Raw genomic sequence first — 23099 nt, forward strand, 5'->3', positions numbered from 1 at the left:
GTGGTTTCAGACAGTTTCTTCTGCTAAAAAAAATTGCACATCTGTCTTCTGTGATAAACTGCCCCAGGCACGTTCCTGTCTGAGCTGGGTTTCCCTGCGCTTGGTGTCCCTGGAACAGCGGGATGGCGAGACAGTGAGACAGGGGGACAGAGGGACAGCAAGAGTGGGACAGTGGGAGAGCAGGACAGCGGGACAGCCGGACAATGGAATAGGAGAGCAGGACAGCGGGACAGCCCCAAGCACAGCCAAGAAAGGCGACCTGGCTTGCGACCTGCCGGCTCCCTCCACCCCGGCCAGCCCCGCACACGATCGGGCACCCCCAGGCCCCGGGGCCCATCCCCTCCGCACCCCCCCAAGCACCGCCGCTTTGGGACGGGAGCACTTCAAAACACTTAAACCACTTTTCGTATTTTTTTCCTTCGCTCTCTCTGTTATTTAAGCCCCGGGCGCCGCGGACGGGAGCGCAGCGCAGCGCTGCGCGCCCGCCCCCGCCTCCCCGCGCAACACGTGCGCGTTAGCCAGCGCGCCCCGCCCCGCCGCACGCCATTGGCCAGGAAAGTTCGCTGCCGGCATCGGATTGGCTGAGGGCGGCCCGGGGCAGCCGCGGTCGCCAATGAAAGGCGCCACTCGTGGCGGGGGCGGCCCGTGCAGCGTCGGGCGCGGCGCGGGATGGAGCCGGGCCCCGGCCTGAGGGAGGTGGGTGCGCGCGTGTGTGCCGCTGCGACAGACAGACCGACCGACGTGGGCTGCCCGGGCTGTGCTTTTTTTTTTTTTTTTTTTTCCCTCTTCCCCCCTCCCCGGGTCGCCCCTGCCCGCTCGGGGCTGCGCGTTTGGGAAACCGCCTTCGGCTAAGTGGAGGGAGGGAGAGAGGAGGGGCAGCGCGCACCAGCGAGGCTGCAAAACTACTTTATTTTCTTTTTTTCCCCCCATATCCCCTCACCTCCTATCCTCTCCGGCTCAGCGTGGGCTGTACCAGCGCTGTGCTTGCTCAGGTATTCGGTAAATCGGGGGCGGTGCTGACCCCCCCCCAGAGATAAACGCCCGTCTGGCTACGGGAGCACTTTGCTCCCAGTTATTTATTTCCTTTTATCTGCGTGGCCTGAGTCAAAATTTGCCGGAGCTTCTGGATCGCCCCCTTCCCCTTGCCCCAGCAATCCTTGTTACACTGGTTTTGAGTAAGGAGCTGGAGCGGCAGATGCAAAGAGAGGGAATGTCACAGAGCGTGAGTATTATGCGAGTTATTAAATGCTCAGGGTTAAGAGTGGGCAAAAGTAATCTCTGAAGTACTTAAATTTCTCCTTCATCTCCATAGGGCACATCTAGTTGTGTGTTGCCCATGCTGGGTCTGCCCAGCCACAGTGCCCAGCGATGCATCTGGAGTTGTTCTTTCTGTGCAAGAAATCTGCTTCAGCAAAGCTTTTGCTGAAAAAGCAACTGTTTCTTGTCTAATTTAGACTCTGACCACTGCTGCTCTGAGCTTGTGTCCTTGGGGGGAGTTGCTTGTCTCCTTTTAGACCCTCTGGGAAGGGCTTGCTCCTCGTGCGGGGGCTGCCAAAGACTTGCTTTCCCCGGGAAATCCTGCGTTTTGGCCACAGTGTCTTTTGGTGAGCAAAAGAGCCAGAATAACTAAAACGCCCTCGTAGCTTGGAATTAAGCTGAGTGGAAGGGGTTTTAATTACTAAATAAAAACCGTGTGGAATGGGTTGCCCAGGAGCAGCTGCTCTTACGACCTTCCTCGCTGTACCTTTGTCACTGCATAATTAGGAGATGAGTTAAACACTTAATGTCAGCGCTTCTCGATTTCCACACTGTTGTCATCCTGTTTCTTGATGCCAGATGGCCCTGACTGGGCAGTGTTGTGCCCTAAGACTGGGTCCATGGGTCTGCCAGGGCACAGGGGCACCCCCAGACCTGCCTGGGTTGGGGATGGCACCTTTTGCTATGAGCTTCTGAGAAGTTTCATGCCAAGGCTGTCCTTGGAGATCCCTCACTGGCTATCAAACTGGAAGGGCCAGCCTGTGTCTCTTTGAGGTGTAGCTCCCTCTGTCCCATTAGGTTTGAACTGTGCCCCTGCTGAATCCCGAGGAAAGCTATTTGCTGAATTTTGTGGCAAACTGAATGCTTCTTGCAGGTCGCCCTGGGCAAATGTTGGTGATTGGCAGTGGGGTGTCACTGGGTGGAGGGGGCTGTGCTATGCACTGCCCTCCCCTCTGCAGTGTGATGCTCCTGCTTGCCATCTGTCCTGCCTGAAATTCTGAAATTTTGGGGTGGGAGTGAGGGGTTCCTCCTTCCCTGTCTACCCTCCTCCTTCCAGCTCTGACCCCCTTGGCTGCTGCCACAGTGCTTGCTGGTGAGGGCAGGGCCCCCCGCCCAGTGTGGCACTGTGGGGTGACCCTGTCCCTCACAGTCATGTGGGAGATGGCCAGGGCTCAGCAGGGACCTGCTGGGGAAGTCTCTTCTGGTGTGTTTTCCCCACAGACTCACTGTGTCCCCTGCCAGTGGGTCCCTGTTGCTGATAACCCTCGGACACATTCATAGGGTACTGGTGGGCACAGTTTGGGGGTGGGGGGGGGCACCTTTGGGTGCCAGCTGGAGGGCCTCAGGAAGCTCTCTCTGGGCACTGAGTGCAGATCGGTCCCACAGGAGGGAAAACTGACCCCTTTTCATGGGCAGCTGCAGTTGTGGGGTTTGTGCTGGGCTGTGGTCAGTCTGGTTTTGTGAGACAGCAGCTCAATTCCTGCCCTGGCCAGAGTGTGGGGCTTGGGGGGCGCTGAGTGCAGCCCCGGCTGCCAGTAGCCCTGGGCTGGGGGTCCCTTGTGGGAGGGAGTGGTGAAGCAGGGCTGGATGTGGGCAGTGAGGGGGGCTGAGCAGATCTGCGCTGTGGAGCGGAAATATGCCCCGGCAGAGCTGTCTCTGTGCTAGACCCATCTCCCAGGAGCTTCCTGAGCATTGTCCCCAGGGGATGGAGCCATGAGGCTGCACAGCGGTAAGTCAGGGCTTACAACGAACCCTGGAACACTTGTGAATGCAGAAACCATCACAGCCTCTCCAAAACATTTAGCTCCCCGTGGTGGAAGGGTAAAGAACAAGATGTCATCTTTAATTTCACTTAAATCTGTGAAGGGATGAGCACAAACTGTCTGGAGTGGAAGGGTGCAGTTCTGTGGGGTGGAACAGCCCCAAGGGGGGTGTGAGGCCCTGGGGCTGCCCATCGCCTGTCACCTGAGCCGGAACCCAGCACGGTGGTATAAAAAAGGAAAAGTCCCAGCTAGTCTGCACTTCAAAAGGGATATGAAATGACATAATAAAAACAAGGGGGAGGAAAAAAAAATACAGACTCTGGATCACTGTCTAAATAATATATGTCCAAAGACAAATGGGCGTCTTCGCAGTAGACGGCTGTTTAATTTCCTGAATCGGGAGAAGGGCACTTTTTCTGGGCATGGGGTGGAATACTGTCAAATTTTAATTTGGCTTGGCAGTGTCGCGCAACCAGTTTGAGCAAGTCGGGGAAGGCAAGTCTGGAACTCATTAGGGCTTGTTGCAAGGCCCTGAACATTTGATTTTCAATCACTGTTGGGTTTAATTATTGTTGATGTCTTGCCTAGCGTATTATGGGATTCTTTCTGAGGAAATTAAAACAGCATGAGTGGGACAGCATTCTGTTTGGCAAATGGGTTGTTTAGATTAAATTCTAAATGGAGAGTTAAAACTCGAAACAAAGATAAAGCGTGATGGCTGGCATTTCGTGCGTTACTGGAGCTGGTTCAGCTGGACCGTGCAGGCAGCAGGATTTGTGTACTGTTCTCACTAAATTCAGTCCATTTTTGTCAGGAGAAGAGAATAACCCACTAAGCTAAAAGTACTGTTGAAAGCCAAGGTAAAGCTTACTCAGTGAATACAAATTTTGGTTCTTTTAACTTTTTCTTCAGTTCTTTAGCATAGGTTTTTGGACACATCTGAAGCAGACTGTAGGAGAGGAAAAAAACATTGCTGCTGCTGTGGTAAATCATCCCCTGTGTATGCAGGGGTCTGGGTGGCTCAGGGTCTGGGGGAAGGCAGAAGCCTCCCGTCTCCATCAAAACATCTGGACCCTTGAAGACTCCTCTGCATACATCTGCAGATGTAGATGGGAACACTATTAAGGATTGGGAGCTTGCCCTTTGTAAAGCCTAAAAACTTAGAGCTTTTTAAAAAGACTTGAGGAACACATAGGAGACTCGGCTCTTCCATGAACTGCCTCATGAACTGACGGAGGTGTGCAGGCTCCTTGGGCTGACCCCAGCCACGCGCTCCCCTCGGCGGATGCCTGGCTTCCTGCAGAGAGACACTCGGCTCCCCAGGGATGGGGGCTGTGCCCAGTAGTCTTCTGCAGGACACAGCTGCAAAATCTCAGTTCCGTCCAAATCCACTTTTAAGCAGTTTGGGCACGCAGTGATGAAGATGGCAAGCACTGTAACGGCAGTGAGCGTGCCTGCCCAGCCATTGGGATACTCGTTCAAACTGCTAGTGCTCGTCTGTGTAAAGGCTGTCAGGAACTGCACAAGCAATTTCATCTACTGAAACTTGGACCTCATCATTTTTAACAATTAGACCACCAAAAGTTATTTATCCCTTGCAGACTTCTTTCATGTTCACAATTTCTGGTTATAGCCTCCACTAGCAGAAGCCCACAGTTTCATTATGGCATATTGTACCCTCTTCTCGATGGACAAGGGGTTCAGTCCCTGGGTCGGTGACAGGTTATATGTGGCTGATGGCCTGGGGGTTGGCTCTATCGCCCATGTGCCCTGCTTTGAAAGCTGGTTTGTACTAGGGACTGAAACTCCTGCTCCAAGAACAGCGTCCTTGTGTCGGAGCCCAAGGGAGGAAGTGCTGCTGCAGCTGTCGCAGGGAAGCAGATGTTGATCTTAATGCAGAAACCTGCTTAGCTCTGACAAGTATTTATAGATATGAAATCATAAAGCAGCACATGGGTTAAAGAGCTTATTTTGGGACTTGGACTCAGAGCTAAATCAAGTCCCATAAAATACAATTTACAAGTTACAAAATCCCTCTCATCCTGCAGGGAGGCAGTGTCTGGAGTATTTGTTTAGGCTGGTTTTTTTCTTTTTCTTTTTTTTAAAAAAGGAAATAGTGTATTTCAGCCATTCAGGAAAAGAGGTATTCAGATGTCCTAGCTTGAAGCTATTGCTCCATTTAAAGTTGGGGCTCAGGGAATGGGAAATATTTCAGGACAGCTATCTGCAATTTTTTGGAAGAGCAAGAGTTTCCTAATGGTGATTATCAGCCTGACTCCTCATACTTTTACCATCTCACCCACTCCAAACCCTTTGACTTTATTACTTCAGTCATGGAAAGCCTCTGAACTGCCCCAGAGTAGTGATTTCCCTCTGCAGTGGGGGACTCCTTCCTCTTGCTGGGTGTGCTGGTTTTGCACTCCCCTGCAGGTCCATGTCCCTGCTCTCCTGAGCCAAAAGCAGAGAGTGTTAAAAGCAGTTGATACAACTGAAATGAACAACAGCTTTGACTTAATTGCTGACAGATAAAGCATCGTAAATTGTTAATGTTTAGCTCACTAGGTGCAATGTCTCAAACCTGTGCAGGAACAGCTCTTCTGAATTGATCAGAGAGGCAAGGGAAGGGAAAGCCTCTTCTTCCTCATCCAAGGGGGTGGGTGACCCCAGGGAACTAAAATAGGCACTGGTGAACAGGAGTGTGCACTGGCTGACTCACCTGAAAGTCAAACAGTGCAAATAAAAATGCCAGAGAAATGGAGGAGGATGGCTCAGTAGTAGGATATAAGGCAAACAGAAAGGATTTTTTCTGCTAGTGCTTAATTATGGATGTTAGCTGGATCTTTCAGACATGCAAAACTACATGCTTCTGGGAAAGTAACTTTTGCTTGTGCCTGCAATGCTAAAGCCTTGGTTAGGAGAAGCACTAAAGCAGCTGGGTGGCTGTTGTATACAAACTGCTGTGCAAATATCATTATTAATTTCTAGCACAGTTGTATATGTCTGTTGGAAGCTTTAAATGCTGGGGGTTTATTGCCTTAGCTACTAAGAAAACAGGATAAATTCTATCAGGATTAGCTTTTACATAGCCTTTGGCAAATTATTCCAGATAGTGTTTTATTGGGAAGGAACCTGTCATAGGATGAAAAATCTACTGTCATCTTATCAGAGGAACATAAAACAAATTTACCCGAAAGTATTGTGGCTGGTTGCCTGTGCCCTACCAATATTTGAGGTGGCACAGCCCTTCAGCTGCTGCATTTGGGTTCAAGGCATCACCAGCCACAAAATTAACTGGGACTTGTTTATTTGCTCTTTCTGAGGACCTGGAAATGTGTCACTCAAACACCTCACTTTATTTTCCCCTCTGTGTAAGAGGGTAATTTGTGTCGAGGTTATGAAGCTCCAGACAAAAAATAAAAATATCCCCTGTGTTCCTATTGCACGTGCTGCCAAGTCTGCTTGGGCTACCAAAGAGTACCCACAGGTGCCAGTTACCACAGGCGGTCTGCGAGAGGACAGTCAGTCAGCTCCTGACAGCCTTGTGTCTTAATCCAGAGCATCAGGACATAGTAACGGAGCAGCACTACTCCTGGTTTAAAGCACCTGTCCTGGATCTGGACATCTAGGTTGGGAGCACAGACCTGCAGCCCCAGAGGCTGATGTCTTCTCAGGAGCGGTCAGAGGGCTGCTAATTTACTGCACCTTTCCTCTTAAACATGCTGTGCCCAAGCTGGTTTTTTGGTATTCTTGCACAGCTGGGGGGGGCCTTTTGAGCTTTTGGAGGGGATGGAGAGCTGACACAGTGACACTGCAGCGCAGGAGGGACGAGCTGAAGGAGAGGTGGGGGTGGCCCAGGCTCTGCCCTTTGTCTGCTGTGAAATGCCTTTGTGCCCTGGGACACATCTTCAGCTTGTTTTGTCTTGGCCTCCTCAGCTGCAAAAGTCAATAGTAGAGTTGGGAAGGTATTTAGGAGGACTAAGTTGGTTGTGTTGTACAGAAATTTGATGGAGACAGCTCCTGAAGTGTGAGGTGTCAGCGCACCAAGGGATGTTCCGTTCCTCCTCCTCTATGTGCTGGAGGTGGGAAGGACAAAGCTGGCTCAGGGAAGGAAAGAGATGATTGCAAGGAGACACTTACCTGCACACTTGAACTCACCACAGTTTACTGCTGTTTAACTAAATTTGTGTGGGTTCTTCCCATTCCATATACCTACTTGCAGCTTGGTTTGGTTTTAGAATTAAGACCAAGTGTCTTGCTTGTGGAAAAATCTGTTCATCTTATTTTCCAAAGTTTGCCCTTCTCTTATCATTAATTCACACATTGTTAGTGGGGAAAGGAATGCTGCCAAGTATGTGCTCTTGGAAGAGCAAGATATTTGCAGAGGCTTTGGTTCTGTTGTATCTCTGTCATCCTGTAGGTTGAGGTCTGGCAGCTCCAGTGAAATAGTTTTCTCAGATATTGGTGCCTTTTCCTGGTCTTTCTGTTGCTAAAATAAAAGGCAACAAACTTCTTACTCTGCAAAGCTTAATATCAATGAGTGCTTCCAGTATTCCAGATGATACCAACTCATTCACTGGTGACTTAAATAAATCCTGTAGAAAGAATTTGAGATGAAAGGCAGTCTTTTGTAAGTGATTTTTTTTTTCTTGAGTGTGGTAATTTGGATAACTGCTTGCTCAGAATCTGGCAGGGAAACAAATTGCTTTCAGGTCATGATTACAATAGACATTTTCTGTCTATGAAAATGAGAAGAAAATAAATCAAAACAATCCTTTGCCATCCTCAGTCAAAATTATAGTAGCAAGTGTGTATATTGATCAGTGTACTTCTAAGAGTAGCTCTTTGCTCTTGCACAAATTTGAAGTCCTCCTGCTTGGCTTTCAGCTGATCCACGGTATGTTTTGGACAGTCTTCTTCTGTGCCAGTACTGGGAGTTGACTCCTGACCTGAAACTGGACCTCAATGGGCATCAGGTATAGTCGAGGAGGATGTTTGTTGGTCATCGTCAGGAGGGGAAAAAATTAGCGGAATTCCCAATATGTGAAACTGTTGGATAAGGTCAGTGTGTTTCAAGATGGCAGTTCTGCTGCTGTGGCTCTTCTGCTCTGGTGTATCAGTGTCCTTAGTGCTGCCTCTGACAGCATGGAAAGAAAAATCCATGTCCCCAGGAGCACCTCTAGAGCTCATGTTCTTTGTACTTTAGCTGTAGCTTTGTGTGTGTCTGGGGTGAGGGACACTTGCAGACCTCACCTCTGCTCTGTAAGCAGAAGCAGCAAACACCTTCCCTAATGAGTGGCAGGGCGGTGAAACCAGACAGGGCTCTTGCATGAGAGATTTGGGGCGTATCTGTTCTAGAAGAGAGGATGAGCCACAGCAAACCCAGGCTGAGCTCCTTGCCCTCTGTCTGGGACAGGGGCATTTCATCCCACCCAGGGATTGTTGGTTGGGTTTCTTCAGTATCTCCACTAGCAGTTGCCTTAGTGTGCATTTAAGATGAGTTAGGTGGGCTGGCATGGCTGGCTGCTGTGCCCCCAGGCAGACATCTGGGGTACTCACAGCGAGCTGAGGTCGAATCGTCTCCAGAGGCTTTACTAGTCTCTGCCAGCACTTGGTGTCAGATAAGCAGCTGCTCCTCATGTGCTGGAGCAACACTTGCCCCAGGTCATGCTCAGCACTGGATCCTGAGGAACAACTCCACAAAAGAAGCTTTCTCGAACTTTTCAGCTCTCCGGTGATGTCTTTTGGGGGTAATTTTTCTCCAAAAGGCTGAGAGGCAGGTTTAATGGCAAGCAGGTGATCCCCTTCCTCAAGGAGTTTAAGAGGTTTTCCAAGATGGGAAAGCTACCTAAGAAAATGACAGGTGAGATATTGCCCATCCAAACCATGAATTAAGGTGCTTGAGGCCAAGCTCTTGAAAGGAGGTTTCTGCCACCCAGGAAAGGATTCGTTAGGATTCTTCTACATAGTAAAAGGACCTTAAGTCAGTGTTTTAGGATTCAGAGTAATCACTTCTTTAAATAGCTAAACAAAGCTGTGGGTTTTTAGATATATACAGCCTTTACTACTGGGACATTTGGGCCATATTTTCAGTGCCTTTTGGGTTTATCTGAAATTCTGGATTACACCAAAAATCAGGTTTGATTTTTTTGACATCACTTCAGTTGCACCTTGTGAATGCAGAGCTTTAGCAGAGAGCTCAGCCTTCAGCATGACTGTGCTGGAATGCAGGTAGCCATGCATTGATACCCTCAGGAGTGTTAGTGGTAACTGCCCCTGCACTGAAATGTATGTACAAAAGCTGGCCAAATGATTAAAATCAAAGGGCCTCATTTAACCAAGCACCTGTGAGTTCAGATTTGTTGGACTGATGCAAACCTCTTGCCAGCACAGGAACCACTGAAAGGAAAAACAATCTTGGTGACTTGACCAGATAACAGAAATTATTTCTTCTAGTGCATCATCTGCTTTTCAGCTTGAATTACGAAATTAAAATAGGAGTGAGGCTATTTGACATGTGTTTCTTGTTAGTTCAGAGTGAATATTACCAAGGCGCTGCCTTTACTATATATAGCTATTTGAAACATTGATACTTTAAGACTCCCAGTAGTGAACAGAACAGTATGGACTTGGAACTAGGGTAGTTCTAGTTACCAGAAGGCTTGGAGAGAGCAGCAGAGGATCTGTAATGTCCTGCCTTGCCTTAAATTTGGAGCACTCTCCCAAGGTGCATGCCCCAGGCTTGGTCTCTGTGATGGCTCTGTCCCTGCTGCTGATGTCCTGTGGATTTGCAGAGGCCACAGAGCCAAGTACTTGGCCTTGATGCCCAAGTGAAGTCCCTAGCTGTGGTCAAACGGGCTGCCAGGTAGCTTGCCCTTCCTGGAGGAGAGGCAATAGCATGTATGCTGAGAAGGGACATTTGGGTGCAACACGTGGTTGTGTATAGTAAGACAATTGTAGCAAATCTGCCCTGCTGGACCCACAATAGGAAGGAAAATGCAACCAAAGAGGCTTTTTGTATGTACCAAGTCTGGCTTTATTCCTGCTTGTAAGTAAAACTCAGACCCTTGGATGTGTTAATATTTTGCTGTTGGGCTTGGCTGAGGTTTCTACTGCAGCCCCTGTAAATACCACTTAGCTCTGGTGGTATACTTTTCCAGAGCTTGCCGCCTTCCCCTTGCTGTGATACGGATACCTCTTCTGTTAGATATAAACACTTACACCCTCCAGTTATTGGAAATCCTTACGGAAGTTTGAGTTAGCTCCCTATTATTTTGCAAGCTTAGCTCTATTACAGTCAAATAATGACAATAAATTAATTGCTATCCATCCATATCCCTAAACTCCTCAACAATTGTGCTGTGCAAACTGGTCCCACCCATGTGAATATTGTATGACTTCTCCCTTTTTCTTTGTTCAAGGGACTTTCTCAAAGTTAAGAGTTGTTAATCTCCAAAATTTGTTGCAGCTGGAGGAACCACACCCAAAGGGTTCATGTGGTCCCTTAGCTTCACTCAGATCCCTTCTGGCCTGGCTGTGATTTATTGGGGTAGGGTATCAAATGCCGAGACTGTGTGGGGGTCTTCCAGAGGCTGCACAGAGGGTTTATACTGAACTTGCCGTGGGCGCTGGGGAGCGGTTGGATTGCAAGGCGAGGTGAAATGAGGACCTCGGCTCTGAAGGGCTGTTGTGAACTTGTAGGAACTTTTTGGAAACCAGCTTTTCCTCTTCCCTCCCTAAAAAGGAGGAGAAAACATACTTGAGGTAGTTACGTGTCTCCATCGCCGTTTTTAGCCTCCAAATAAGGTGTTGTGCAATAAGTGTTTTCAGGATCCAGAAACCTCTGCAGAAGCAGGAGGGCCCCTCTTCACCCGTTCCTTCTAGAGCTGTGGCCATGACAGCTGGTCCCACAAGCCCTCTCAGAGGATGGGGAGCAGCAGGTGACTTGGGGAGCAGTGACGCTCTCATGGGGTTACCCTGCAGCCTGCTCGTGGGTCTGCTCTGGTGGCATTGAGCACATGAGTCCTGCCTCATGTCCCGTCACTCCATGTGAAGCTAACTCTTGCAGGATGTTCTTGGAAGCTTTGAGTCTTCAACAGGCTTTGATTAATAACCACGTTGGCCAAACTTGCCAAAACTCTGAACCTTATTTCACACCCGAGTTCCTCTGAGGATGCAGCTCCAGATGAATCTGCCAGCTGCAGGTCCACTCCCCTCAGTGGCGGCGTGGTGGCCGGCACTGCTGCTCACCGAGGGTGTCCTCTGGCTGAACCTGCCCCGTGTTCTCATGTGGTGCATGGTCTATGTATTGCTCATGGTGAAACCATCCTGCTAGGAGGTAATGAGGCTTTTCAGGGTGCTTCTCCCATCTGCAGGACTATCACAAACTTTTTGTGATTAGACCAAAGTCCCTGTGGATATGCAGGAAGAAAGACAACTAAAGGTCCTCCAAGGGAGCATGGTCTAAGCATCCCTGCTCAGGTAAGGATCTCCTTACTTCAGTTATCATCACTTTGTTACGGTGACTGATTTAGCAGCTGGAACTGGCTCCACTTTCCTATTTTCACCTTGTTTGTCACTTAACCAAGCCTATGCTGTGGTCTCCTGACATGTAGCATGCTTCTGCTGGAGGTCAAAACTAATTTATCGAGTCTGTCTTGACCCTGTGCCTTGTGCATAGCCAAAGGAAGATGGTGTAAGGAGCAGTCTAGTAGCAAAAGAAAAGGAGGAAAAGTAAGCATCACCAAAATCCAAGTGCCAGACTCAGGACTGCATTTCCCTTATCCAGTGTCAGTAACAAATCCTTCAGCGAAAGTGGGTGCTTCTAGCTTGGGGGGACCAGGCTGCAGGTGGTGAAACAGCCCCTCAGGTGGTGAAACAGCCCCTCAGGCATGTGCTTGGCTGCATTAGATAATGATCTGCTCTTACTGTACTTGATTCCGCTCGTGTATAAAACTCATTAAAGTCCTTAAAGGAAAGCAGAATATTGCTATGGGTTCTCGTAGCACTTGGTGGGTTAAGCTGTGTGTTACTGATGTTCAGTGGGGCTTCCCAGTTCTGCAGTGACCTGAGAATAAACCAACCTCTCTGCAAAAGCAGCTATTAGTGGAGAACATTAGGATGTTAGCTTTCCCAAACTGGCCTTCTTGTAAGCTCTGTGAAAATTTTATATTAACATTAAATTTCTACTACTCACTACTCCATAAAACAGCTGGGTCTCATGGAATGAGAGTCCCAGGAGCAGTGTGCCTGTATGTCGGTGGCTATATAAAGCAGAGATGTTAAACACATCCCAAACATCCCAAGGCACTGTTTTCCTTGCTGTGCAGCACGTCAGCCTGCTCATCACCGTCTGCAGGAGGATCTCAGCAGCCGTTTCCCTATGGATGCCTTTGACAGTGAGCTGTTCATCACTATGGCTTTACCAATAGGTGTGTGGAGACCACAAAACACCATGATGGCTAATGAGGCTCTGTGTCCATATATATCAGGTTATACCTGTGTAAATGCAGCTCGAGAAGGGAGGAGACATTTCTGAGGGCCTGTGCTGGTGTGCCTGAGCACTGGCAGGTCTGAGTTCAGCCCGTTTGTGGTCTAGAAGTTGGCCTGTCTGCCTGTAGCATTAGCCTGGGCATGGTTGTTCCTAGAGGAGCCTTCACTGGGAAACATGTAAACTTAGTCTGAAGTCTCCTCTTTGTGGAAGTACTAAATCTCTGGCACTGAACTAATTGTGAGGAGAGTAGAAAGAAGCTTCCACTTTTTGGAAGGATTTAAGTCACATGAATGTGAAAACAGTTTTCTCTGTGTGCCATTGAGGACCCTTGCACCAAACTCAGTTGTCAGACTAGCTTTAGCAGACCCTTTGGCAAAGGGTCTTTGGCCAAGGTGGGCTGGGCTGGGCATGGCAGAGGGTGATGGTACACAGAAAAAACCTTCTGAGTCTCAGCTGAGCTGCAAATGGAGCAGGCTGGTAGAGCTGGACTCTGACCTGCTTATAACTTCTAACCAGGGGTCCATCTTGCCAGACCTGCCTCAGAGGCTCAGTGCTCCCTTCCAAAGGAGTCCTCAAACTCTAAACCAGGATGGAACCATGTTTGGGTTTTTGCCTTGTCACTTCTCATTACAGGCTCTCTATTTTCTAACCACTGAGTGAACTTACCAGTGCCTAGGATGACCTTGCCTTTGGCCAGTAAAACAGTGAACCATGATATTACTGGCATATTCCTGAGATTGTTCAGAGATGTTTTTGTGGGTAGAATGGCCTCAATTTCCTATCATTTCACTACCTAAGAATTTCCTCTGCACTGTCTTGCTTTCCCTCTTTTAATAGCAAGAATGCTATAAGACAAAAAAGCCAAACCAGAAATCTTAAAATGCATTGTATATCTAGTCATGGTGAGCACAATTTGCTTTTCTTCCAAGCAGTTTGTTGACACAGGCTTTTTTTTAAAAGCATTACAAATGTCTTCAAACTTTTTATCTTAAACTTCAGTATCTCTTTGTTTAACACTGCTGTTCCCAAATGGGCTTGGGCATAGGTGGAGTCTAAGATAGTTGGGGACCATTTGTTTTGCATTATCTTACTGGGTTTGGGTTTTTTGCTGTGTCTTTTTTTAAAGAAATCTCCTTTTAAGCATATTTGAGGAGCTGGAGCGGAGCTGTGAGGAGAAGCTCCATATCTGGGCAGGAAGTCCTGCTGACCAGGCAGCCTGAAAAACAGGCAGCAACCCCTATTATGTTTGGCCCCTGCGCAGCGGTGGAAATGAGTGGCTCAAACCTCCCTCCACTTCCGAGGGAGCGAGGAATAACGCTGTCCTCCAAAGAGAGACGTGGCTGTGCTTCCAGTCGTGGAGAGGAGATGCTGCCTGGAGGGCTCTGAGCTGTCAGGGCAGGGTGATGCAGCGATTGGTGGGTAAATGTCCCGTCCCCATGTGGAGGGGGCTCAAGTCTGTTCGCTCAGGCTGCTCCTGGTGACATCTGTCCATGCCACAGGGATGTCCCCGAGGCTTCACGGGGCCACCTGAGCTGCTATCCCAGCACCTTCCCTTCCTGCTGGAGACCTACATCTCTGAGGGCAGGGGAACCTGAGCTAGCTCAGGAGCCATGTGTTGTCTTGAAGAGCCTCTCCGGTTTTGCATTGTTTCTCCCAAATCTTTTCCTGTAGTTTCATCCTCACAACTAGCTTGCAAGGTGAGTGATGCCATTGACACCTACCAACATGAGTTTCCAAGGAGATTTGGAGCTCCTGGCCAAAGGCATGTGGTATGGTCCTGGCTAGAGCAGTGAATAAATGAGAGGGCCAGTGACCAGGTTTTCTACACACGTCTGAAGAAGTTTGTGGCCAAAGATCAGGGCTAGGACTTGTTTAGTTCTGTCTTCAGGAAATGGATGATCAGCTTTTGTTGTATAACCCCAAGGCAAGGTTTGCCTGTTGATGCCAATGGGTGGGTTCAAGTGAAACAACAATGGCAGCTTAAGATAAGAGCTGTGACTTTGGTCTATTAAATGTGATCCATTTAACTGCATTTGTTTGGGCTGAGTAAATGTGTAACTGAGGTGAGACAACAGTGGAAGTTCAAAAGCAGTTCCCAGGGTGCTGGCAGAGGTGCCATGCCAGGTCAGGAGGTGGAGGGGTGCAGCCTGCCTCGCTCTGGTAAGCCTCACAGGGACAGCCTGTGCTGCAGGGTGCCCCTGGGGTCAGAAGCACTTGTTGGACTTGTCTGTCCCTCTGTGAGCTGGCTGTTTGTCTGTGGTGTGGGGCACCACGTGCTGGATCCCAGCTCTGCCAGCCTTTGGGATGTTCGTCCTGCCCTTGCCAACGCACAGTCATGCCCAAGCTGTTCTGTGGCAGTGTCTGGAGTCGGGTGGGTGTCCAAAACCACTCTAGCAGCCTGGACACAGATCCTCTGGCTAACTGGGGTGATGGGTAGTGCCAGCCTGCTCTGGAGGGTGGGTGCAAGGGTGTTCTGGGGAGTACTGATTCAATAGGTACTTCCCTGGGGTTTAGACTGAGTAAAGAGCAGTTAACCTCAGTTAAACTTGGACCTGGGATGTGAAGCAGAAGTCATACTTGGACAAGTAGAACAAATTACCAGTTTGAATAAATTACCAAGAAAAGGCCTTGTTAACACTGAAGAAATAAAGGGAAATACTGGGTTTATGTATCCATGTGGGGGTCACAGCCTGGTGCCCCCCCCCCCCCCCCCCCCCCAAAATGGCTGTGAGTTCCTGCACTGGCACTGGGGCTGTGAAGCATTGGGTTGTCTTGTTGGGGGTTCACGTACATGGTTCTTGCTACTGACAGTGCTTTTCCCTCGCTTTCCCCCTCGTATGTAATGGAACTCTTCCAAAGGAGTTTATTTAATACAGATGTTTGTATTTTAAATAAACAACCATTCATAGTCCCTTGCCTATACTCAGCTTCTGTCTGACTCATTAAGATCAGAGTCAGTTAAAAAAACCATTGGTTAGTAGGTATCTAGCACAGAGTTCCACAGTGGGCAAGACTGTAAGTGGTCTGTGCTGGAATCTGAAATGTCTTTATCTCTTCTGGAGAGCTGGCTCATAGCTGGAGAATCAAACTTGTCCTATTTTTCTGGGTAGTAGAGGCAGGGTGGAGTGTATGTGCATGCTAAGACTGTTTTTAAGATGTATTTTTATGAATACCCAGGGTGAGAGGTCTTTTCACTGGCTTCAAAATACCTGAAAAAACTGCAGGTTAAAAATAAGGTGAAAACTACAGGTGAAAGCCAAGGCACAAATGAAATAGCAGTCCTGGGGGCAAAGTGAGCTGAAATGGGCCATTTCATACCCTTTGGGCTGTGTTTCTCAAGGATGAGCAGCCTTGTATGGAGACTTAATAGTTCTGCCCAAAAAAAGCATGTAAAGGCTTGTCTACTTAAAATTGGCAAACCAGCATCCAGCCATTTCTAGAACCATCTGTTCATAAAAGCTTTGTCCTTATGAGCAACACTGGGCTTTCCAAGTAAATTAAATGTCTTTCCTGAGTGCCTTCAAATAACCTTTTCCTCCCCAAAGCTGCAGAATGAGTTGGAATGTCGGGGCAGACCTTGGGGTGTCCCAGGTCTGTGCAGGAGCTTTGAGGAGCCTGGGAGGTGGTGCTGGGAGTGGGACAGGTGGATGCAGGAGGGAACAGGAGAAAGGAGCGGCTGCCAGCATCACCACTGGGTTTGCATCTGAGCGGAGCTATGGAGCCCTCAGGGTCCTTGCAGAACCTCCTCAAAGGGGAATTTATTTTTTAACCATGCACACCACTGCAGAGTGAAGGAGCTGAGCATGTTCCCCCAAATCCACACCTTAAAAACATCCTCTGTTCTTTTACTGCTCTTGATCCCTCCATTTGAAATCAGGTTTTGGCAGGGATGGCCTCTGCCCGTCCCTGTGTGAAGCTGGGGAGGGCTGTGCTGTGCAGGGGATGGGGACTGCTGGGTCTGGGCAAGGAAGACAAGGAGCTGGGGCAGGAGGCAGCATAACAAATACTGATTTAAATAGTGTATGATCTTGTAATGAAAGACTACTATAACACAAACACACATGGAATAGATTAATATTGCACAGGCAGGCAACACCCTTCTCTAGAACAGAAACCTCTGCAGCCTCAACTGTTCTTCTGATGGAGTCTTAACGAATAGTCAATGTCTAGAACAAGCTTGTGCCTTGAGAGGGATTAAAGATCTACAAAAACTTGATGAATGGGAGCAAGCGCCAAAAAGGGCATGGTGGTGTGAGACCTGTATGTGTTAAGCCTTAATGGAAAATGCAGACTGTGAGGTCCAAAATGGTCAGAAAATTGCAGCAGTGACACTTTATAATGCTCCTTGAGAACTGCCTCTATTAGGGTCTTGCGGAGGTGGATGACTGCTCTCTAGCTTAATCTCTGACTGCACAGGGTTGGATCTGCTGAGATGGGGCGAAGCTCCTGAGATGCTGGTGTTGCAGCAGTCCTGGGGGTGGGACTGCTCTTGTTTTCCTTAAGTCCATTTTTACAGGGAATAAATGTGTCTTTCAGACAGGAGTCTGAGAATTTCTGTGAAAACAACCAGGCTAAGATAAAGTCAGTGTCCTGTAGTGTCACTTCTCCCTGATGCTTCCTGCAGTACTTCTTGTCTCCCATCATACCCTCCTGCAGTCTTCACATTCAGAAAGCCGTGTCTGATAAACCCACAGCACAGACACTAAAATAGGTTTATTTTCCAATGTTATTGGCTCCTGTTGTGTCTTTTTGTGCTTGTATCTTTCCTGTTGGGAAGTTCTTAGTACTATCTCTGTGCAGCAGTGAGCACCCATGTATACAGGTGACTTTCTTCTGTTTTCAGTGAGCAGCAGAAAGTGCAGCTCAACCACAGCCCTTCTTCCCCTCCTGCTTTTCCTCCCCTGTTTCCTGTTCACCATGGAAACCACCTGTAAAGTCCAGTGCCAGAGGCATGGGAGCATGCCCATTCCCAAAATACACTTGAGCCCCTGTAGGAAGACCAAGGAGGTCCAAGCTGCAGTAAAAGAAGTTTAGCATCAGGTCATGGCAGTGCACCTCCATGTCTCGCTGCCTGAAATTTCTGACTTGCACAGATTCATGTGCAATATATAAGCTGAAGGAAAATAACCTTTTAATGAGACCTGAGGCCTCTGTGCATGAGATTAAGGTGGCTGCCCAGTGTGTGTGCATGTTCATTATTTGATGTGCCATCCCACCCACACTGGTCCAGACATGCCATCTTCCCTCACTTTAAAGCAAAAATGTTCATCCCGAGCATCCCTAAAAAAACTTGTAGCAGGTCAAATGGCATTTGGGAGGTTTGAGGCTTCATGGGATATAAGGCATGGCTGAAGAAATCCAACATCTGAAGGACAAAACACAACATTGGTACTCTAGTCTCAGATAATCTTTGAGGATAAAGCCTTTCCAACTCGGGTGTCCTGTTCTTTTCCAGATGTCGGTGAGCCAGCCACAGTCAGGAAGAGGTGTGCCTTGTTTACGCTGCAGAGGGACGTGCACGGGCTTTGAGCCACATTCTTGGAGGTAACATCTTGGCCTTGACGGGCCCCGCCCTGACGCTGTCCCTTTGGTCCTGCTGACATTCAGACTCCTGTGGCTTTGAATGCAAAGAGCTGCGGAGCACTGGGGTGGTGGTGGGAGGTGTGGAGGGGACACACTGGCTGGCTGGGACAGCTGCTGAGCTGGGCAGATGCTCATGCTCCCTGCTCTCCATCCCCCTTCCCCACTGGTCTTGCTCTTTTATTTTTTGAGTTAAAACCTCATCCACAAGTGCTTAAACCAAGCTGAGGCTCTCGTGCAGTGGGGTTTTTTCCTCTTTTGCTACCACTGCCTGCTCCCTGGAAGTTGAGACTATCTCTGTGAGGTTGGGCGCAGGTCTTGGCAACGACCTGCAGCTTGGGAAGAGGAGAAAGCTGGGTGTGAGGTGGCCTGGCCTTCAGAAGGGCCTCACCTGCCATGGGCTTGTCCCTGGCACAGCCCTGCATGGTTGGTGCTGTTCGGTGGGACATGGGGAGGGGAACATGGTGCCAAAGCTGCTATGAGCTGTGCTCGGCACGAGCCACCTGATGCCCTGCACAGCGTGTGGGCCAGGGCAGGGCTCCTCTGCCTGTTGGATTGTTTGGAAATGAGTTAGAATAAACACGTCCTTGCTTGCTATGGAGGCAGGGAAATGCTGACCAAAAGGACAATCTGGTGCTGTCGGCAGGAGTCGTGCCAAGTACCTGTCTGTCACCCTCGTCCTTGAGGGTGAGCGTGGGTGCAGGGCTGGCAGAGTGGAACAAAGCCCTTGCGAGGGCTCAGTGCTGTGTCCTGCTTGGCAGCACCACAGTGGCCATTGCTGCTGGCTGTCCTGAGCATCCTGACGGCTGAAATCCTGTGCCAAGTGCAAGAAACATCTTGTTATTTGATACTTTATTTTCAGTTTTTCCCCTTGAAAACACTAATTTAGGTAAACAGCCACCAATATCAGCAGCTGGTGAGAGCCGAGCAGTACTGCGTGCTTGGCTCTGGGCAGGGGCAGTGGGCTGCTGCCCTGCCCTATCTGCTTCCAAACCAAAATGGGAGAAACAAAGGGGGCTTTGAAATGGAAGGGACCTATCCAGATGTCACTAATTAAAAAAGCATTAGTGCCCTCTGAGGTTCTCTTGCACAACACTAGACTGTTCTGTGAGCTGGGAGAGCTCCTGTTTGCTGCTGGCTGTGCAGCCGTGGCAGCGGTGCGGTCTGCAGGTGTGCTGCTGAAATACTTCACCGTGGTGGCATGCAACTGTGTCCTGCAGCCTTCCCTTTCCCGCTTCAGTACCTCAGCTGTGTGGAAATCCAAACTTCAACACACTTGTTTGGTTGAATCACTACTTTTGGGGTTTTTAATTGACTCAAAGGCTCGTTTGAATCATGCTTGTTCCAGGATCCTGCTGAAATACTTGGGATTGCATCAGAGTTAGTTTGTCCTTTTTGCTGTTAGCATTTGATGGAAAAGCTGTCCAGCAGAGTGACCTTATAGACTTGACTTGATGATTTATAGCTATTGTAATTAAAATGGTAGACAACTAGTATCAATTCCTCTTTTAGCAGTCACTTTTTTAATGGCATTTAAAGCTTTGTAAGATGTGAGGCTAGTGCTCGGCTGTTGGAGCTTGATGAGGGTGGGAGATTTAGTGATGCTTGAAGGGGTTTTCAAAGTTCACAGACAGTGGCAGCTCCCTGTGGCGGGTGGGAGGCAGCGCTCTGTCGGCACTGCTGTGGCTGCTTTTGCCTGGGGACAGCACTTAGGGGCTTGCAGCTTTCTGCTCTGTGCCGCTGCTGATCCCTCTGGGATGAAAAGCTGGACATGACCCAGCAACATGCACTCGCAGCCTGGAAAGCCAACCGTGTCCTGGGCTGCATCAAGAGAAGTGTGGCCAGCAGGTCGAAGGAGGGGATTGTCCCCCTCTGCTCTCATGAGACCCCCCCCTGCAGTGCTGTGACCAGCTCTGGGGGCACCAACATCAGAAGGACACGGACCTGCTCGAGCAGGTCCAGACAAGGCCACGAAGATGATGGGGGGGCTGGAGCACCTCCCCTGTGAGGACAGGCTGAGAGAGTTGGGGGTGTTCAGCCTGGAGAAGAGAAGGCTCTGGGGAGACCTTAGAGCAGCCTCCCAGTACTTAAAGGGGCTACAGGAAAGGGGGGGAGGGACTCTTTATTGGGGGGCGGGGGGAGGGGGGCAGGTAGGGATAGGACATGGGGTAATAGTTTTAAACTGACCGAGGGTAGATTGAGATTAGATGTAAGGAAGAAATTCTTCCCTGTGAGATGCTGGCACAGGTTGCCCAGAGAAGCTGTGGCTGCCCCCTCCCTGGAAGGGTTCAAGGCCAGGTTGGACGGGGCTTTGGGCAACCTGGGCTAGTGGAAGGTGTCCTTGCCCATGGCAGGGGGGTGGGACTGGATGATCTTTAAGGTCCTTTCCAACCCAAACCATTCGATGATTCTATGAATCGTGCTGAATTCCCATGCACAGCTCAGGCCACAGGAGCCTTTTGTCTTACGCCATAACCCTGGTCTGCATTTAACCTTTGGGAGAGGGTGACACTCCATGGCTCAGCCATCACATGATCACGTGCCCACCGTGGCCCAGCTTGCATCAGAAGGGTGATCTCACTTCTCACCCACAGGAAAATCTGCAAGTCGTGCAAATGCAGCCAGGAGGATCACAGCCTCAGCTCAGACCTGGAGGATGATCGGAAAATTGGGCGCCTGCTGTCGGACTCCAAGTACGCCACGCTCACCGCCCGGGTGAAAGGAGGTGATGGCGTTCGCATTTACAAAAGGAACCGCATGATCATCACCAACCCCATCGTCTCTCGGAAAGACCCCACCTTCGACACCATCACATACGAGTGGGCTCCGCCAGGGCTCACCCAGAAGCTGGTAAGATGATCCACAGCACATTTGGCCGGTAGTTGTGTTGCTTAATGGAGAACATAACTCAGCTCTGGAATAAAGTTATCAGGCAAAAATAGTAAAACATATGGTTTGCCTCAGAGAGCAAAAAATGTACATAACACTTTGTATTTCGGAAAACCGCGTAAATAACCAGAGTAGGTAGGAGAGGGGAATGGATTGCCTTCAGGTTTTTATAGGTTTGCTTACATTTCTAGGAGAAATCTTAATGGGTTTTACAACTACAAAGCTCACTACTTGGGTAAAGCTCATGTCCAATAAAAACACTGCTGTGGAGACATCCCATCCCTGCTGTCCTGCCAGTTGTACCACGCCTGTGCAGCCCACGCAGGCGTTTGCATGCTCCCAAAGCCCAGGCTGGATGCAGGAGAAATTCCTCCAGGCCTTCTCAGGGGGGATGGGATTGGTCCTCTCCTTAAACACCCCCAGGAGGGCACCCAGGAGGCTCTGCAAACCATGGGACAGCCCCAGGACAAGTTAACTCCTGAGACTGTCTCCATACTTTTCAAACAAGGCGGGTCTGGGCTGGGCTTCTGGGAGAAACAGTGGAGACAAGCTCTTTGGGTGGTTTATCTGGGCAGGAAGAGTTGTCCTGGGCTTTGACCTCCCTGTTGGAGAGGCTTGTTGAGTCTGATCTGCAAATCTGGGTGTGAGCCTGTCCCAGGACCAGCCAGTGCAGGTGGAGGGAGGTAGCTGGGACACTTCCCCTAACCTGGAGGATTTTTTCAGCAAACACCTCAGGAAATTACGCTTTAGTCTCTCGAAAGCAGAGAAATTAAATCAATGTGGAAAGAAGTAATGCTGCATCTAAATCCAGTGCTGTGCTTCTAAATTATTCTGGTACGGATATGGGCTTTAATAGGGCAAAATAACTGTAGCCTTTCATATAGTAATTATTTTCCTTGCTTGCTGAGGTAGTCATTAAAATCTTGGACTTAAAATAGGCCTGGCATCTCAGATTTATTAACCAGGAGTGTAACTAGTGCTCACTTGTGCCTCTGTAAATCACAGAATGGCCCCAAACCTCCCCAGAACACAGCCTTGTTTCCTGTTGAATGCTGCATCACCTCGGCTCTGGACGAGCGCCGACACGGAGCCAGAGCAGTGTGCTGACAGTGTTTCCTTCGTGGCTGAACTTCTCTGTAATGCTGTTTTCATTTCAGCTCTGACTTGCTGGGCAAGCGGAGGAGGTGGGAAAGGGGGTTTAATTTCTTTTGGCGGTGGTAGGCAGCCGGGTGGTTGTGCCTCAGGGCTCCCACTCACAGAATAGTGTTGCTCCAGTGGAAAACATCCTCTGGCAGTGCTGGGCTTGGACCCCCTCTGCCCAGGGACCCTCCCACTGCCTCGGTTGAGGTGCAGCACCAGCCCATCCCAGTCCCCAGCAGATTTATGGCATTTCCTCTCCCAGGGACCAGTTTGTCATGCCAAGGCCTGGGAGCATCCTGCCCACAGCTCCTGCCTGTGTGGGCCTGAACTCTGCCTGTCCCTGCTGCCTGAGGAACCCCTCCCAGACTCAGTGCTGGAGCTGGGATTTTTTTTTTCCTTACAGCCGAACATAGTCCGGTCCAATAAAAAATATTTGTTTAGGTTTTGTAAAGAGAGCTCAGGGTAAAAAGGGGAGATGGGAAGCGTGGTCCCATGCCGAAGGCTGGATCTGAAAACAAGCCCCCAGCCCCACCTTCCCTCCCGCGCCTGGTTTCTGTCTGGGCGAGCGATATTGCCATGTGGGAACGAATGGAAGTGGTTTTTGGGGTGTGGAAGTGTTAGCCAGCAGAGCAGTTCTTGAGGGAAAGCATTTAACTGGCTTTTAACTGTGTTGTGGTACTAAAAACATCGTATATTACACTGTCATTAGTGGACAGCTTTTGCTCTTCAAATTAAACAAATAGTTTAAAGCTGCTGAAAATTGCAACCAGATTTTTTTAAAAGAAGAATTGGGGAAACAAATGTGAAATTGCAGCTGCAGACCCAAGAGGCAGACTGACTGTTTCTCAAGACTCAGTTGCCCTTACCCCCTTGGAAAGGCTGACTGGGGGTGGCTTGAAGTCTGTACTGGGAATGCAGTTGGGGTCAGTGGTGTTCATTGGAGCGGACCACTGGGCTTTAATGAGGGACCGAGACTCCCA

At 49.3% G+C, this 23099-nt stretch overlaps 1 protein-coding gene across 2 annotated transcripts in view; it reads left to right on the plus strand.

The window, feature by feature from the left end:
- The first annotated feature begins 530 nt into the window (after positions 1 to 530).
- LMCD1 (LIM and cysteine rich domains 1) overlaps positions 531 to 23099 on the plus strand; it is a 36650-nt gene continuing 14081 nt past the window's right edge. The window contains exons 1-3 of one of the 2 annotated variants that reach the window (XM_074879224.1): positions 531 to 696; positions 17966 to 18054; positions 20685 to 20940. In XM_074879224.1, the coding sequence (XP_074735325.1) occupies positions 670 to 696; positions 17966 to 18054; positions 20685 to 20940 (372 nt within the window). In that variant the 5' untranslated portion in view covers positions 531 to 669. Of the gene's footprint in view, positions 697 to 723; positions 1223 to 17965; positions 18055 to 20684; positions 20941 to 23099 lie in introns of those variants that run through there. The other variant, XM_074879225.1, reaches the window with a different exon arrangement.

This window comes from Strix uralensis, chromosome 10 (genome assembly GCF_047716275.1).
Source record: "Strix uralensis isolate ZFMK-TIS-50842 chromosome 10, bStrUra1, whole genome shotgun sequence".
NCBI lineage: Eukaryota > Metazoa > Chordata > Aves > Strigiformes > Strigidae > Strix > Strix uralensis.